Source organism: Sorex fumeus, unplaced genomic scaffold, assembly GCF_029834395.1.
Source record: "Sorex fumeus unplaced genomic scaffold, SorFum_2.1 ptg000041l, whole genome shotgun sequence".
In the NCBI taxonomy this organism is placed as follows: Eukaryota; Metazoa; Chordata; class Mammalia; order Eulipotyphla; family Soricidae; genus Sorex; species Sorex fumeus.
Window position 1 is genome coordinate 10,425,363 of NW_026606098.1, and position 15,264 is coordinate 10,440,626.

At 47.6% G+C, this 15,264-nt stretch overlaps 2 protein-coding genes across 2 annotated transcripts; both read right to left on the minus strand.

Annotated features, from left to right (window-relative positions):
* Positions 1-3,636: 3,636 nt before the first annotated feature.
* Positions 3,637-4,590, minus strand: LOC130028862 (olfactory receptor-like protein OLF4). The gene has a single exon (XM_056119705.1). The coding sequence runs from the start codon at positions 4,588-4,590 to the stop codon at positions 3,637-3,639; it is 954 nt and encodes a 317-aa protein (XP_055975680.1).
* A 9,096-nt stretch (positions 4,591-13,686) lies between these two features.
* Positions 13,687-14,676, minus strand: LOC130028863 (olfactory receptor-like protein OLF4). Its single transcript, XM_056119706.1, has one exon. It carries the CDS (start codon positions 14,674-14,676, stop codon positions 13,687-13,689), a length of 990 nt encoding a protein of 329 aa, XP_055975681.1.
* Positions 14,677-15,264: the final 588 nt, after the last annotated feature.

Sequence of the window (15,264 nt, forward strand, 5' to 3'; positions counted from 1 at the left end):
CAAGGTAAGTGGCCTAGCTGCCGTACTATTACTCCGGCCCCCTCTGAGCATATCTTTGAACATTTTATGGTTTTTGTTTTGCTTTGTTTTGTTTTGGGACACACTCAGCAGTGCTCAGAGCTTACTCCTGGCACTCTGCACTGAGATCACTCCTGGTGGGTTCAGGGAACCTTGTGGGGTACCGTGTGCAAGGCCTTATCCCCTGAGCTATCACTCTGACCCCATCTCTATCTTTGCACATTTTCTTTGGACATAATAGACACTTCCAAACATTTCATTTAATTTTTCAATATTTGTAGGTGACCTTATAAGTTGAAATTTGTGGATATTAAACTTTTCTTTTTTTCTGTTTTGGCTTTTTGGGTCACACCCCGTGATGCACAAGGGTTACTCCTGGCTCTGTAACTCAGGAGTTATTCCTGGCGGTGCTTGGGGGACTATATGGTATGCTGGGAATTGAACCCAGGTTGGTTGTGTGCAAGGCAAACGCCCTGAGTCTACTGTGCTATCACTCCAGTCTCAAATATTAAATTTTTCTTTGGAGAAAACATTTGTTTTTATGTTTTTGTTTTGGGGTCACACCCAGTGGTGCTCAGGGATTACTCCTGGCTCTACACCCAGGAATCATTCCTGGGTGGGCCCTGGGAACTATATAGGGTTCCAGGGATAGAACTCAGGTCAGCAAGCACCCTACCCCACTGTTCTATTGCTCCAGGCTCTGGAAATTATTTTACTTTTTGGGGGAGTGCCACAGCCAGAGATGTCAAGGGGTTATTCTTGGTTCTGTAACCAGAATATACTCCTGGTGGTTCTTGGGGGGACACTATAGGATGCTGGGGATTGAACCTGGGTTGGCCAGGTGAAGGCAAATATCCTCCCCCAATGAACTACAGCTTCGGCACCTGGAAATTATATTTTTTAACAAGAAAATAAAAAAAGTCATTAGAGCTTCTTGACTCTTACTCAACCATATGCAGAAGGACACATGCAGATGATGCTGTAATTTTGTGCATCTCCTTTATTTCATTACATTTCAGACTGAAAATGCATGCGATGAATAAGTCGCAATCATATCCCCATAAGCAAACAAGAAGGAAAAGAAGATCCTGAATCAAGAAGAATCTAGAGCACATGCCAACACAACCCTTCCCGCTATTCATAGACATCACTGCTAGTTGGGTGAAAAAAGGTCTTATGTGGATATCGACTTGCCTGCATCTAGACACCAAATACATAATGGAATAATTTAGAACAATTCACCTGGAGGACCTTATTTAAAAAAATTCTGGGGTTGGAGCAATAGCACAGCAGGTAGGGTGTTTGCCTTGCATGCGGCCAACCTGGGTTCGATTTCCAGCATCCCATATGGTCCCCCCAAGCACTGCCAAGAGTAATTCCTGAGTGCAGAGCCAGGAGTAACCCCTGGGCATCTCCAGGTGTGCCCCAAAGAGCAAGAAAAAAATTCTCTGCCCAGTAGACAAAAATATGTGATGACATAGAATAAATTTTTCATATGATATTTAAAGACAGAGGTACCATAGTGACACACAACATCAAAGAGAAACCTTGTATTTTTATTTAGGTTTTGGGTTTATTTAGGTTTTGGGTCACATCCAGTGATGCTCAGGGCTTACTCCTGGCTCTGTACTCAGAAATCACTCCTGACAATGTATGGGGGCAGTTTGGGGTGCCAGGGATCAAGCCCAGGTTGGTGGCATGCAAGGCAAGTGCCCTACCCACTAGACTATCTCTCTGACCCCTAAGAGGAACCTTTTTATAAGAAACTTCACAGAAACACTATAGAGATTCACTGATGCCTACAAACCATGGGGGACCAGCCGGCGCCAGCAAAACTCCCCAGGGCCCGGGTCCTCTCAGTGAGAAAGACATTCTAGTAATAGATTGCTTCTCCACTTGCACCAACTGGTGACAACAATCTAGGTGGACGAGGGTGAGAATGAGGAGAATGCAAGAAACACCTCGCATGGACAGTTTGGTTTGAAATCAGCTTTCCACTTAGGGGTCCATACTTTGGGACTGGCTTTTTTGGGATTGTTTTTGTTTTGGGGCTGCACCCAGCCATGCCCAGCGTGTACTTCTAGCTCTGTGCTCAGGAGTCACTCCTAGTGGTGCTCAAGGGACCATATATGGGATGGCAGGGAATGAACCCGGTGGTTGGCTGCGTATATGGCCAGTGCACTACCCACTATACTACCCGGCCCTCCAGTTTACTACTGTTGGCCTTGGGGGACCGTCTGTGGTGCCAGGGACAGAACTCAGGTCGGTTAAAGGAAGGCAAGTGCCTGATTTGCTGTCCTCTCTCTCCAGTCCCGTCTTAAAATTTGTGTGTGTGAATCTTCACACATTCTTCTCTAAGGAAAGTTTTCTGGAGCATTTTTAGTGGTTTATTCACAACAAACAATACCAAAGAAATTATTTCAGTTCTGTATTGGGGCAGGGGTTGGGGTTAGGGATGGAAACATCCAAAATATGGTTGTGGGGTGTATTGGTGGTGGGATTGGTGTTTGAATATTAAATGTAATCAAACATTGTGAACTACTTTGTAAAAATAAAATAAAAATATGTGTGTGACAATCAATTTATGAGAAATGACAAAGATCACATAACAGGACAGAATTCAAGAAACAGCAAATGGGGGGCTGGAATGATAGTACAGCAGGTAGGGTGTTTGCCTTGCATACGGCTGACCAGGCTTTGATCCCCAGCACCCCATGGCACTCCAATAGCTGCTTGCACCATTCCAGCTGTGATCTATGAGCACAGAGCCAGGATCAAGCCCTGAGCACAGCTGGACGTGGCCCCAAAACAAAAATATATGGGGCCAGAGCAATAGTACAGCGGGCAGGGCATTTGTCTCAGTGCAGCTGACCTGGATTGGATTCCCGGCATCCCACAGGGTCCCCCAAGCACTGATGGGAGTAATTCCTGAGTGCAGAGTCAGGAGTAAACCTTGAGCATTTCTAAGTAGGACTGCAACCCACACCCCTCCCCCAATAAAGAAATAAAAAAAATAACAAATAGAAATGGTTGGTTATCAGGTAGAGAGAAAAATGTGAATCACATACACAGAATAATTTTTCTGCCACGAAAATGAAAACTCCAGGAAATCAGTGCAGAGAAAACGTCCTATTTCTGTAGTCTTATCAGACAAACTCAATTTGTGTGTGTGTGTGTGGGGGGCGGCCATGCATGGTGGTACTCGAGGATGATTCTTGGTAGTGTTCAGGGAACCATGTGGGATGCTGGGGATTGAACCCAGGTCGGCCACGCAAGGCAAGCACCCCACTTGCTGTACTATTGCTCTGGCCCCAGAAACAATTTCTTTTTCTTTCTTTCTTTCTTTCTTTCTTTCTTTCATTTATTTTCTTTTTTCTTTGTTTTGTTTTTTGTTTTTTGGCTACACCTGGTGATACTCAGGTCTTACTCCTGATTCTGCACTCAGAGATCACTCCTGGCGGGAGGCTTGGGAGACCCTATGGGGTGCCCGGGATTGAACCTGGGTCAGCTGTGTGCAAGGCAAATGCCCTCCCTGCCATCCTTTTGCTCCTGCCGTCCACCCCCAGCCCAGAAGCACAATTTCTGAGCCAGCCTCTCACCTGCACTCGAAGGCAGCATTCACTGGAGGACAATTGACCGTTTTGTAATTCCCTGCACAAAAAACGTTTTCAGGGCCCTCTTGATGTCCTTGTTCCTGAGGCTGTAGATGAAGGGGTTCAGCATGGGGGTGACCACCGTGTACATCACCGAGGCAATGGCGCTGGCGGATGAGCTGTCACTTGCCGCGGAGCTCAGGTAGACCCCTATGCTTGTGAAATAGAACAGCGTGACCACGGCGAGGTGGGAGACACAGGTGGAAAAGGCTTTATACTTGCCTTGAGCCGATGCAATGCCACGAATGGAGGAGCCGATTTTAGAGTAGGAGTAAATAATCCCCAGCAAAGGACCCCCGCCCAGCACGACAGACACGCAGTCCATGACCACGTTATTCAGGAACGTGTCGGAACATGCAAGTTTGACCATCTGGTTGAGTTCACAGAAGAAATGAGGAATCTCCACCTTGGGGCAGAAGGACAGATGGAAGAACACTAAGATTTCAAAGGAAGCGTGAAAGAGACCCAGCATCCAGCACCCGAGGACCAGAAGCCCACAGAGCCGGGGGTTCATGATGACCGTGTAGTGCAGGGGGTGGCAGATGGCCACGAAGCAGTCATAGGCCATCACAGTCAAGAGGAAGTCATCGAGACTTATGAAGAGCAGGAAAAAGTATATCTGGGTGATGCAGCCTTCATAGCTGATGGCTTTCCTTTGTGTCTGGATGTTTTGTAGCATCTTGGGGACGGTGGTGGTGGTGAAGCAGATGTCCACCAGGGACAGGTTGCAGAGGAAGAAGTACATGGGGGTGTGGAGGCGGGAGTCTGAGCTGGCGGCCAGGATGATGAGCAGGTTCCCCAAGACCATGGTCAGGTACATGGACAGGAAGATCACATAGATGAAGGGCTGGACTTCTGGCTCCTGGGAAAGCCCAAGGAGGAGAAACTCTGATATGTGGGTGTTGTTTTCCACTGCCATATGCTTGCTTTGACTTGCAGGAAAGAGGGAGACAGATGACTACTTTTCACCTGGCCTGCTGAACTCACAGATTTGAAAAGCAATCACATACGTTGTGTCATCAAGAAAGTCATTGAAAATATGATCTGATTGGATAAGGCATGAGAACAGCAGGGTGGAATCTGGTCTTGCACCTGGCCAGGTTTTTTTTTTTTTTCTCTTATGGGATGCTGGGAATTAAACCCGGGTTTGCCGTGTGCAAGACAAATGCCTTACCTGCTGTGCCATCGCAACAGTCTCACAGGGCTGGGTTTGATCCCTGTCATCCATATAGTTCTTTGAGCCTGCTGGGAGTGAGCCCAGAGCCCAGAGTCAGGAGTAAGCCCCAAGCACTGTTGTGGGTGGCTCGGAAAACCAATGAATGAATCAACAAATAAAATCGTAACAGACTGGATTCTGCCTCTTGTAGAAACCCCCCATGTCACTCTGATACTAAAGCTTTCTCCACTCATATTTTCCCTCTCTGTACAATTTTCATTAGAATTTTCCCCTGTGTTGGAGGCCAGAATAACAGCACAGCGGGGAAGGAGCTTGCCTTTCTCGCTGCTGACCTGGGTTCAATCCCTGACACCTGACAGGGTCTCCTGAGAACAGAGCCAGGAGTCAGCCCTGAGCACTGCTGGTTGTGGCTGCTCAAAAGAAAGAAAAAAAGGAAGAATTTTTTCACAGGGAGCTATAGTACAGTGGGTAGGGCTTTTGCCTTGCACGCAGCCAACCCCAGCATCCCATATGGTCCCTCCAGCACTGCCAGGAGAAATTCCTGAGTGCAGAGCCAGGAGTAACCCATGAGCATTGCTGGGTGTGACTCAAAAAGCAAAAAAAAATTTCAGCTGCCACAGAGATAGGAAGAAAAGGCAAACAAAAAGAGACTTGGGGCTGGAGCAATAGCACAGTGGGCAGGGCGTTTGCCTTGCACGCGGTCAACCCAGATTCAGTTCCAAGCATCCCATATGGTCCCCCCAAGCACTGCCAGGAGTAATTCCTGAGTGCAGAACCAGGAGTAACCCCTGAGCATCGCTGGTGTGACCCAAAAAGAAAAAACAAAAAAGAGACTTATTATGTCAATGATAGTTGGAAATGATCACTCGGGACAAGAACTGAGTGCTAAAAGGGGGTTATACATGATAATCTTTCAGTACCTGTATTGCAAATCATAATGCCCAAAAGGAAAAAGAGAAAGAGCAGAAGAGAGAAAGAGAGAGGGAGGGAGGGAGGGAGAGATAGAGAGAGAGAGAGAGAGAGAGAGAGAGAGAGAGAGAGAGAGAAGAAAAGTTCCTGCCATAGAGGCAGGCTGGGGGAGGGAAACTGGTGACCCTGGTGATGGGAAGTGTGTACTGGTGAAGGGACGAGTGATGGAACATTGATTGTATGACTGCCACCCAGTCATGAACAACTTTGTAACTGTCTCTCTCAATGAGTCAATAAAAATTGTATATATAAAATAAAAAATAAAAAAAAGAAAAAGGAGACAATGAATTAGAATATTGGGTTTTCCATGGACAATGGGGAAGTCAATCTACATAGGACCAAATTTGGTGGAGACCCAGAGAGGAGGAATGATGTGCTCCATAGGGTGCAGGCCGTGCAAAGGCCCTGGGGAAGGTCTGTTGGAAGGAAGGTCTGGATGCCTGAGAGAAGTTGCTGCTCAGGTCCCCCAACCAGGAGCTTCTTAATGCACAGGATACGCCTCCCAGCCCCACCTCTGCTCGGCCTCTCAGCCTGCCACAGACTTCGCCACATCCCCTGGATTGTGGCCCTGATCTGCAGGGCTCCTCTGTTGCGGGGCTCACTGGGGAAACAAAAGTGCCTGAAGACTTAGGGTACCAGCACCCACTTTCGGCCGCTGGGTGAGTCACACACAGCAGCACAAATGCACCCGGAACCCCAGGCGGGCGCCCTGAGCTTTCCTGCCCGCAGTCTCTTACACCCACCAGCTGGCAACTGGCCTTACCTGGATGGGCTTCCTGACTGGAAGGTCTCCATGGGACTCTGGAGTCCTCTCTGGTGGCCGACGATGGCGAGGAAATCTCTGTCCCCAGACCAGTCAGAAGAGGGAGGGGAATTCCTGTCATCCAGACCAATTTGGAGCAAACTGTCAATCACTCGGACCCTTCGCTTCCAGCCTGCATCAACTTGCAGCAAGAAATCGGAGCTGAGGTCTTTAATGCTCTCTCCGTCCTCTCATTGCACAGGGATCCCTCTTGGTACCTCAGCCCCTGAGCCCAGGCTGCCTCCATGAGGAGACTCTCCTGGACAGAGAGGAATTCTTCCTAATGAGTGTCTGGCCCCCTTGGGAGCTCATCGGAGAATCCAAGTTTTCTTCCTCTCGCTCCACAAATCACCTCCTCGCCTCGTCTCCAGGCCCCTTCACCTGGGTGCAGTTGTGTAGCAGTCATTAAAATGATGCTCTCTAAACTCTCTTTTTGTAATTCTTGGGCCATCCCTGGCAGTGCTCAGGGCACCCTCCTGGTTCTATATTCAGGGGTAACACCTTGTGGGCTTGGGGAACCGAATGATCACTGGGGATTGAATCTGGGTCAGCCACGGGCAGGGCAAACTCCTTACCTGTTGTACAATCTCTTTGACTCCAAGGAATGTACTGTGAAATGATTTGAAATTACATACCCACGGAGACGTGCAGTTTATATATGTGACTTTTTGTGCATGAGTCTTTCCTTTTATTAAATTGTATATCTGGAGTATGTGTGACATAGAGGTTGTGCATGTGTGCCCGTAAATGAGGCAGCAGGACAAAACCAGTTATGCTTCTCCCGATGGGAGTAGGTATGGGCTGACGGATATTTTAAGGGGGTCACAAGAAGAAAATTTCATAAGTGGGGGTAGGGGCACAGAGGCCTGAGTGGTAGAACAGTAGAGATGGCGCTTGCCTTGCAAGCAGTCAAACTGGGTTCCATTTCCTGGTACCCCATATGCCTCACTGAGCCCCACCAGGAGTGAGCCCTAAGCACAAAGCCAGGAGTCATTTGAGCATTGCCTGGTATGGCCCCCAAACAAAAAAAAACCAGAGGGGCGAGGAAACACAGCATATGACAGGGGGTCTACTGGGAAGAGAGGGGAGCTAGATAAAGGAAACGAGGTCAGAAGAGGGGTCTAGAGCATAAGAAAGTTGATCCCACTCTATACTCATCAATGTCTCGAAGCTCTCCGAGCTGGGACAAAACTGAGGCTTAAAAGGACATACACAGGGGTACGGTGCCGCCAGCAGGTCAACCTGTACCTGTGGGGTGAGTACATCAGCAGCCTGATGATGCCTTCAGGCTTCCTGAAACTCCAAAATTGCTGCTGTGCCTTTGGCTGGACCCCAACAAATTGGGACCAAGTTTACCAAGAAATTAAATGACCAAAAGTTGGGTATGTGGGAGCCACACCCAAAAATCACCTCTGGCTCAGCTATAAAAGCTTAGTTATTGGCCTTATTTCAGAGACCCATAGATAAATCTCGAAAGAGATCAGAAACCGCAGATAATCTCGAACCTGTGTACAGATGAACACTTAATCACTTAATCACTTAACTTCCCGTTAGTCGTCGATTTGCTCGAGCGGGCGCCAGTAACGTCTCCATTTGTCCCTGTCGCGTGCTAGTGTAGCCCAATGGCATCTCTTCGCTCCGGGAACATGGAGGGCCTCAAACCGATCGTTCATGACCTTGACAAAGAAGTCTGACCATCTGGTAGGTGGGCGGCCACGCGGTCTCTTGACATCCCGTGGAATCCAATCAGTAACAGCTCTAGTCCAACGGTCGTCTTTAAATCTCATTACGTGACCAGCCCATCTGATTTTCGACACCTTGGCAAATGAGACAGCGTCCCTGATCCTTGATCGTCGACGGATGTCAGAACTCCGGATTCGTTCTCTCATTTGAGTGAAACGTGATATTCCAAGCATAGCTCTTTCTATTCTTCTTTGGGAGACCTGAATGGCGTTCTCATCTTGTTTGCGTAGGGCCCAGGTCTCTGAGGCATATGTTAATGCAGGAAGAACAGTGGAATCAAAGAGATGTGCCCGGAGCCGGAGGTTCTTCGTCCTCTTAGCTATTTCTTCGACGTTCTTGAAGGCGTTCCAAGCCGCTCTCTTCCTCCTGCGCAGCTCGGGTGCCAGGTCATTTGTCATGTTGACCTCTCGACCTAGGTACACATAGCTGTTGCATTCGGAGATGGTCGTTCCATTGAGAGCGAATGGGGCGTCAGGAACAAGGCTGTTTCTCATAAACATTGTCTTCGTAAGATTCAGCTGTAGTCCTACCTTTCCACACTCACAGTCAAAGTCGGCCAGCATTTGTGTCGCTTGGCTGATGTTTGGTGTTATTAAAACAATGTCATCAGCAAAGCGGAGGTGGTGTAGTCAGTACTCATCAATACACTGGCTCGGCTCTTCACTCGCTACCTGTCTGAATGCAAGGTTCCATCTCAATGGAAAACCAGCAGGACCGTACTACTGTTCAAGAAGGGAGACATCCATGACATTGGCAACTATCGCCCGATCTGCCTATTGTCTGTCATCTACAAGTTGTTCACTCGAGTCATCCTGAATAGGATTGGCAGAACACTAGATGAAGGACAACCATGTGAGCAAGCAGGGTTCCACAAAGGATTCAGCACCATCGACCATATCCACACGATAACCAAACTCATTGAGGTTTCTCGGGAGTTCAAGATGCCGCTCTGCTTAACGTTCATTGATTTAAAGAAGGCCTTTGATTCTGTTGAGACGGAAGCGGTCATTGAAGCCCTAGCCAATCAGGGCATTCAAGCCCAATACATCAGGATCCTCCGTGAGCTGTATTGCGGATTCACTACCAGGATCTCACCATTCTACAAAGAAGTGATCGTTGATGTCAAGAGAGGGGTGCGGCAGGGTGATACCATTTCACCAAAACTCTTCAGTGCCACCCTCGAGAACATCATGCGACGACTGGAATGGGAAGGAATGGGAGTGAAGATAGATGGTCGGCAACAGATGAACAAGCTGAGGTAAATTGAAGGGGGGCAGGTTGGCCTGGTGGCCCGCCCAAGTAGAGTCCCCAGTAGCCACAACACAAAATTACTGCCATACCCTTCCACCTGACTCCTCCGTCTCAGGAAGGACCTCACCAAGATCAATCTGCTGAAAATTCTGGTATGTGGGTTTTGTGACTGAAATCTCCAGGCTTTCTTGGGGTCTGGATGGCTACTTCCTCCCCCCTCCCTGGAAGCCTCAGCAGTCACATCCACACCCCAAAGCATCCACCCAGTTGAAAAGCTTCTCCTGCCTTACGGTCCTGATAAAAATCCTGAATGCCCTGAACAAACACAATGACCTCCTAGTACCTGTATTATAAACCATGATGCACAAAAGGAGAAGGAGAGAGAGAGAGAGAGAGAGAGAGAGAGAGAGAGAGAGCGAGAAGGAAAGCGCTTCCTATAGAAGGAGGCAGGGGGTGGGGCTGGGGGCTGGGGGAATGGTGGTAGGGTAATAGGGGACATTGGTGGTGGGAAATGTACACTGGTGGAGGGATGGGTGCTGGATCATTGTACAACAGAAACCCAATTATGAACAGCTTTGTAATGGTCAATCTCATGGATATCCAATTAAAAAATTTAAAAAAAGACCAATGTGGAGTTCATGCCCAATTCAATCATCTTAAACAATGGTTGAATAAATAGCAGTATACTCCTACACTAAAAAAAAAAAGGACATATACCACCTACATATAGATTCCATATGTATGCATGTGTCAATTTAGAGAGATTCCCGTGGAGGGCTTTTTCTGTGCAAAGATGACAAAATACACGAGGAGTTGTGGCAAATTTATCATCAATTCTTTCAAGACAGAAGAAATCATCACTACATACAGCATCACAGATGAGCCTGATAGAGATCTGATACTCAGGTCTGTGGTAGACCATTGAGAGCCCAGCAGAGCCCAGAAACTCCCTCCACATCGTGTGTATAGTAATCATAGCTGTAGATGAAATCCTGGGCTTCTCAGTGGGCTTGGTATACGGCAGGAGAGAACTGGACCGGATGGTCCAAGGGAATTGAGGTGGGAACTTCTATGATGAGTGCTTATTAGTCCTTACACTTATGTTTGGAGTCAGCTCTCATAGTGACTACCTTATTTCCTATAATTTGAGACAGTGAGATATCAAAATCCACACGGTTACTTTCTAGGGAAAAGAAGTGGTTGAAATGTCTGCTGTATTGGTGAAATATGGTGAACATGATTCAGAGAACTGGGCAAGGCCAAGAAAAATGCCACAGATGGGGGGTCAGAGTGAAAGGACAGTGGGTAAGGGGTTTGCCTTGCATATAGTCAACACGGGTCCAACCCCCAGCACCCGATAGGGTTTCCCCAAGCACTGTTAGGAGTGATTCCTGAGAGAAGAGCCAGGAGTCAGCCCTGAGCATCTCCAGGTGTGGCCCCCAAACCAAACCAAATCATAAGAAGCAACAAAGAGAGAAACTGTCCGGTAGAGCCTAAAGCTTTATATAAGTGGCATAATTAAAAAATTGGCAATAAGAAAATGGAAATTATAGGCAATCGAGGGAAGAACAAGTCTGATGTCCAGAGTCTGAGCAAACAGTCCTGATGTGAGTCAGGCTTGAGGCTTCGATCCCAGAACACTCTTGGGTGGAGGAAACTCACTCGTTTTTCAGTTCCCTGGACAAAAAACATTTTCAGGGCCCTCTTGGTGTCCTTGTTCTGAAGTCTGTAGATGAAGGGGTTCAGCATGCGGGTGACCTCTGTGTACAACACCAAGGCTACTGCCCTCGGATAGGATCTGTTAGCAGCAGAGCTAAAGTACACTCCCATGGTTGCAAAATCAAACAAGGAGACCACGGGGAGGTGAAAGGTGCAGGTGGAAAAGGCTTTATACCTGTCCTGAGTGGATGCATTGCCACACATGAGGACGCGGTCTTAACATAAGAGTCAGCAATGCCTAATAAAGGGTCCCTGATGACAGGGACAGGAGCGCAGTACAGGGACCACATTGTTAAGAAAAGCGTTGGAAAAGACCAGTTTAATCATCTGATTGAGTTCACAGAAAAAGTGCAGGATCTCCACCTCAGGACAGAAAGACAGATGCAAGGACACTGAGATTTCCATGAAAGAGTTTAGACACTTGTGACCCAGCACCCCAGAAACGGGGGCTCATGATGACCGTGTAGTGCAGGGGGTGGCAGATGGTCACAAAGTGGTCATAGGCCATCACGGTCAAGAGGAAGTTGTTGAGACTTATGAAGAGGAGGAAAGAGAGTATCTGGGTGATGTAGTCTTTGTAGCTGATGGCTTTCCTTTGTGTCTGGATGTTCCATGGCATCCTGGGGATGGTGGTGGGGGTGAAGCAGATGTCCACCAGGGACAGGTTACAGAGGAAGAAGTACATGGGGGTGTGGAGGCGGGGGTCTGAGCTCGAGGCCAGGATGATGAGTAGGTTCCCTAAGACCGTGGTCAGGTACATGGACAGGAAGATCACAGAGATGAGGGGCTGGACTCCTGGGAAAGTCCCAGGAGGAGAAACTCTGACATGTGGATATTGTTTTCTGCTGCCATAGTCTGGCTCTGACTTGCAGGAAAGAGGCAGATAGATGGCTACCTTTCACCTGGCCTGCTGAACTCACAGATTTTAAAGTAATCACACATGTTGTGTTATCAGTGAAGTTATTTAAAATATGATCTGATTGGATATGGGCTGGAGTGATGGGACAGTGGGGAGGGTTCTTTCTTGTATATGGCCATCTTGGTATGTGGTGGGTTGAGAAACACTCATCTGATAACCTGACACTGTGACAATAAAGTGTCTGTATGCGAACCATAATGCACAAAAGGAGAGTGAGAGAGCAAGAAGAGAGAGAGAGAGAGAGAGAGAGAGAGAGAGAGAGAGAGAGAGAGAGAGAGAGAAGTGCCGGGGCCATGGGGGTGGGCGGGAGGGAAACTGGGGACATTGGTGTTAGGAAATGTACACTGGTGAAAGGACAAGTGTTGGAACATGAAATAACTGAAACTCAACCCTGAGCAACTTTGTAACTGTGTACCTCATGGGGATTCAATTAAAAATAAATTAATCAAAAAGAAAAAGAGAAAAACTCATCTAGGAAGCAAGTTCCCAACTGATGGTCATCGATGTCCCAGAGCTCTCCTAGCTGGGACGAAACCCGGGCTCAGAAGGACACACATCACCTGCATCTAGGTTTCACATGTACATGCGTGTCAATTTAGAGCAACTCACGTGGAGGGCTTTTTCTGTGCAAGAAGACAAAATACACGAGGGATTGTGGCAAATTTATCACCTCCTTGAAGACGAAGAAACCATCAGTACACACACAGCATCACTGATGCGCCTGAGAGAGACTCAGCTCTGTGGTAGATCCATGAGAGCCCAGCAGAGCCCAGAAACCCCCCTCTACATCATGTGTGTAGTAGTCAAAGCTTTAGATGAAATCGTTATCTTCTCGATGTGCTTGGTCTCTAGCTGGACAGAACTGGTCCCGAAGGTCCAATTGAACAGAAATGGGTACTGCTTATTGGCACTTACACTTTGAAGTCAGGTTTCATAACTGTCTTATTTTCATGTGTCTGAATGTCTAAATGAGATGTTACGGTCTTATTTCCTTTTACTTCAGACATTGATATTTCAAAATCCACACGGTTACATTCTAGGGAAAAAGAAGTGTTAGGAAGAGCATGGAGTTTGGGTAGAAAATCTGGTGAAAACAGTTCAGACAACTGGGAGAATTCAAGAACAACCAAGATGGGGCTGGACAGTGGGTAGGGGGTCTGCCTTTCAAAAGATCGATTCTCTGCACCCCAAAGAGTTCCGAGCCTGCCAGAACTAAGCCTTGAGCATCACCACGTGTGGTACCCACCCCTTTGAAAGTTATCAAAAAGAAAAACTGATATTAGAAAGAGCCTAAAGCTTCATATGAGTGGCATACGTAAAAAAATTTGAAGGTAAGAAACGGGAACTTCTAGGCAATCCACTGAAATGTCTCCAATGTCTAAACAAATAGTCCCAAGTACTTAGTCAAGCTCAGAGCTGTGATCCCAGGAAGTCTTCAGTGAAGGACAATTGACCGTTTTGCAGTTCCCTGCACAAAAAATGATTTCAGGGCCCTCTTGATGTCCTGGTTCCGGAGGCTGTAGATGAAGGGGTTCAGCATGGGGGTGACCACCGTGTACAGCACTGAGGCCACTGCACTTGGATATGCCCTTTCACTCACCGCGGAGCTCAGGTACACCCCCATGCTTGTGACATAGAACAAGGAGACCACGGCAAGGTGGGAGGCACAGGTGGAAAAGGCTTTGTACCTGCCCTGAGCAGACGCCACGTCACGAATGGAGGAAATGATCTTGGAATAAGAGTAAGTGATACCGAGTAAAGGACCCACGCCCACCAGGAGAACAGCACAGTACATGACCAGGTTATTCAGGAAAGTGTCAGAACAAGCAAGTTTGATCAGTTGGTTGAGTTCACAGAAAAAGTGAGGGATCTCCACCTCGGGGCAGAAGGACAGACGCAAGGTCATTGAGATTTCCATGGAAGAATTCAAGAGACCCAGGACCCAGCACCCCAGGACCAGCATCCCACAGAAGTGGGGGTTCATGATGACTGTGTAGTGCAGGGGATGGCAGATGGCCACGAAGCGGTCATAGGCCATCACAGTCAAGTGGAAGTCATCCAGGCTGCCGAATAGAATGAAAAGAAATATCTGGGTGATGCAGCCTTCGTAGCTGATGGTTTTTGTTTGCAGCTGAATGTTCTGTAGCATTTTGGGGACGATGGTGGAGGTTAAGCAGATGTCCACCAGGGACAGGTTACAGAGGAAGAAGTACATGGGCGTGTGGAGGCGGGGGTCTGAGCTGGCGGCCAGGATGATGAGCAGGTTCCCCAAGACCGTGGTCAGGTACATGGACAGGAAGATCACATAGATGAGGGGCTGGACTTCTGGCTCCTGGGAAAGTCCCAGGAGGAGAAACTCTGACATATGGGTGTCGTTTTCTGCTGCCAGAGGCTGGGTATAACTCCAGGAAAGGGGGGGACGCATGATTCAATTTCACCTCGCTGCCTTAGTAACAGATCTGAAAAACTATGATGCACGTTTTGAAGTCAAGAAATAGTATTGGATCTTGAAGACTTTTTAAGAACTATTCCCTTATGCCCCTTCTTGAAATTTCCCAAGTTACCTCTTAGATGAATTTGCGTCCCAGCTAAATTATTCTCTATAGAGAGTTTGCATAAGAATTTTTCATGTCTATTAAAAATTCAAACTGAACACGTGCCATATTTAAGGTTTCACCTAAGAAATGAAGTTGAGAACCTGAAGTATAAATGTTTCTACAGTAACCCATGCTTGAAAACTTGCCACATGCAGTGATGGGACAGGGAAGCTGGGATAGAGAAGGGACCACTATGACAAAGATAGTTGGAAATGGTCTCTCTGGAGAAGAACTGAGTGCTGAAAGGAAGTAAAGGGAAAAATATGATAACATTTCAGGAGAATTGAGGAGGGGGGAAGTGCTTTCCATAGAGGCAGACGGGCAGCAGGGGGCAGGGCAGGAAGGAAACTTCGGACTTTGGTGCTGGGAAACGTACACTGGTGAAGGGAGAGGTGATAGAACATTTTATCACTGAA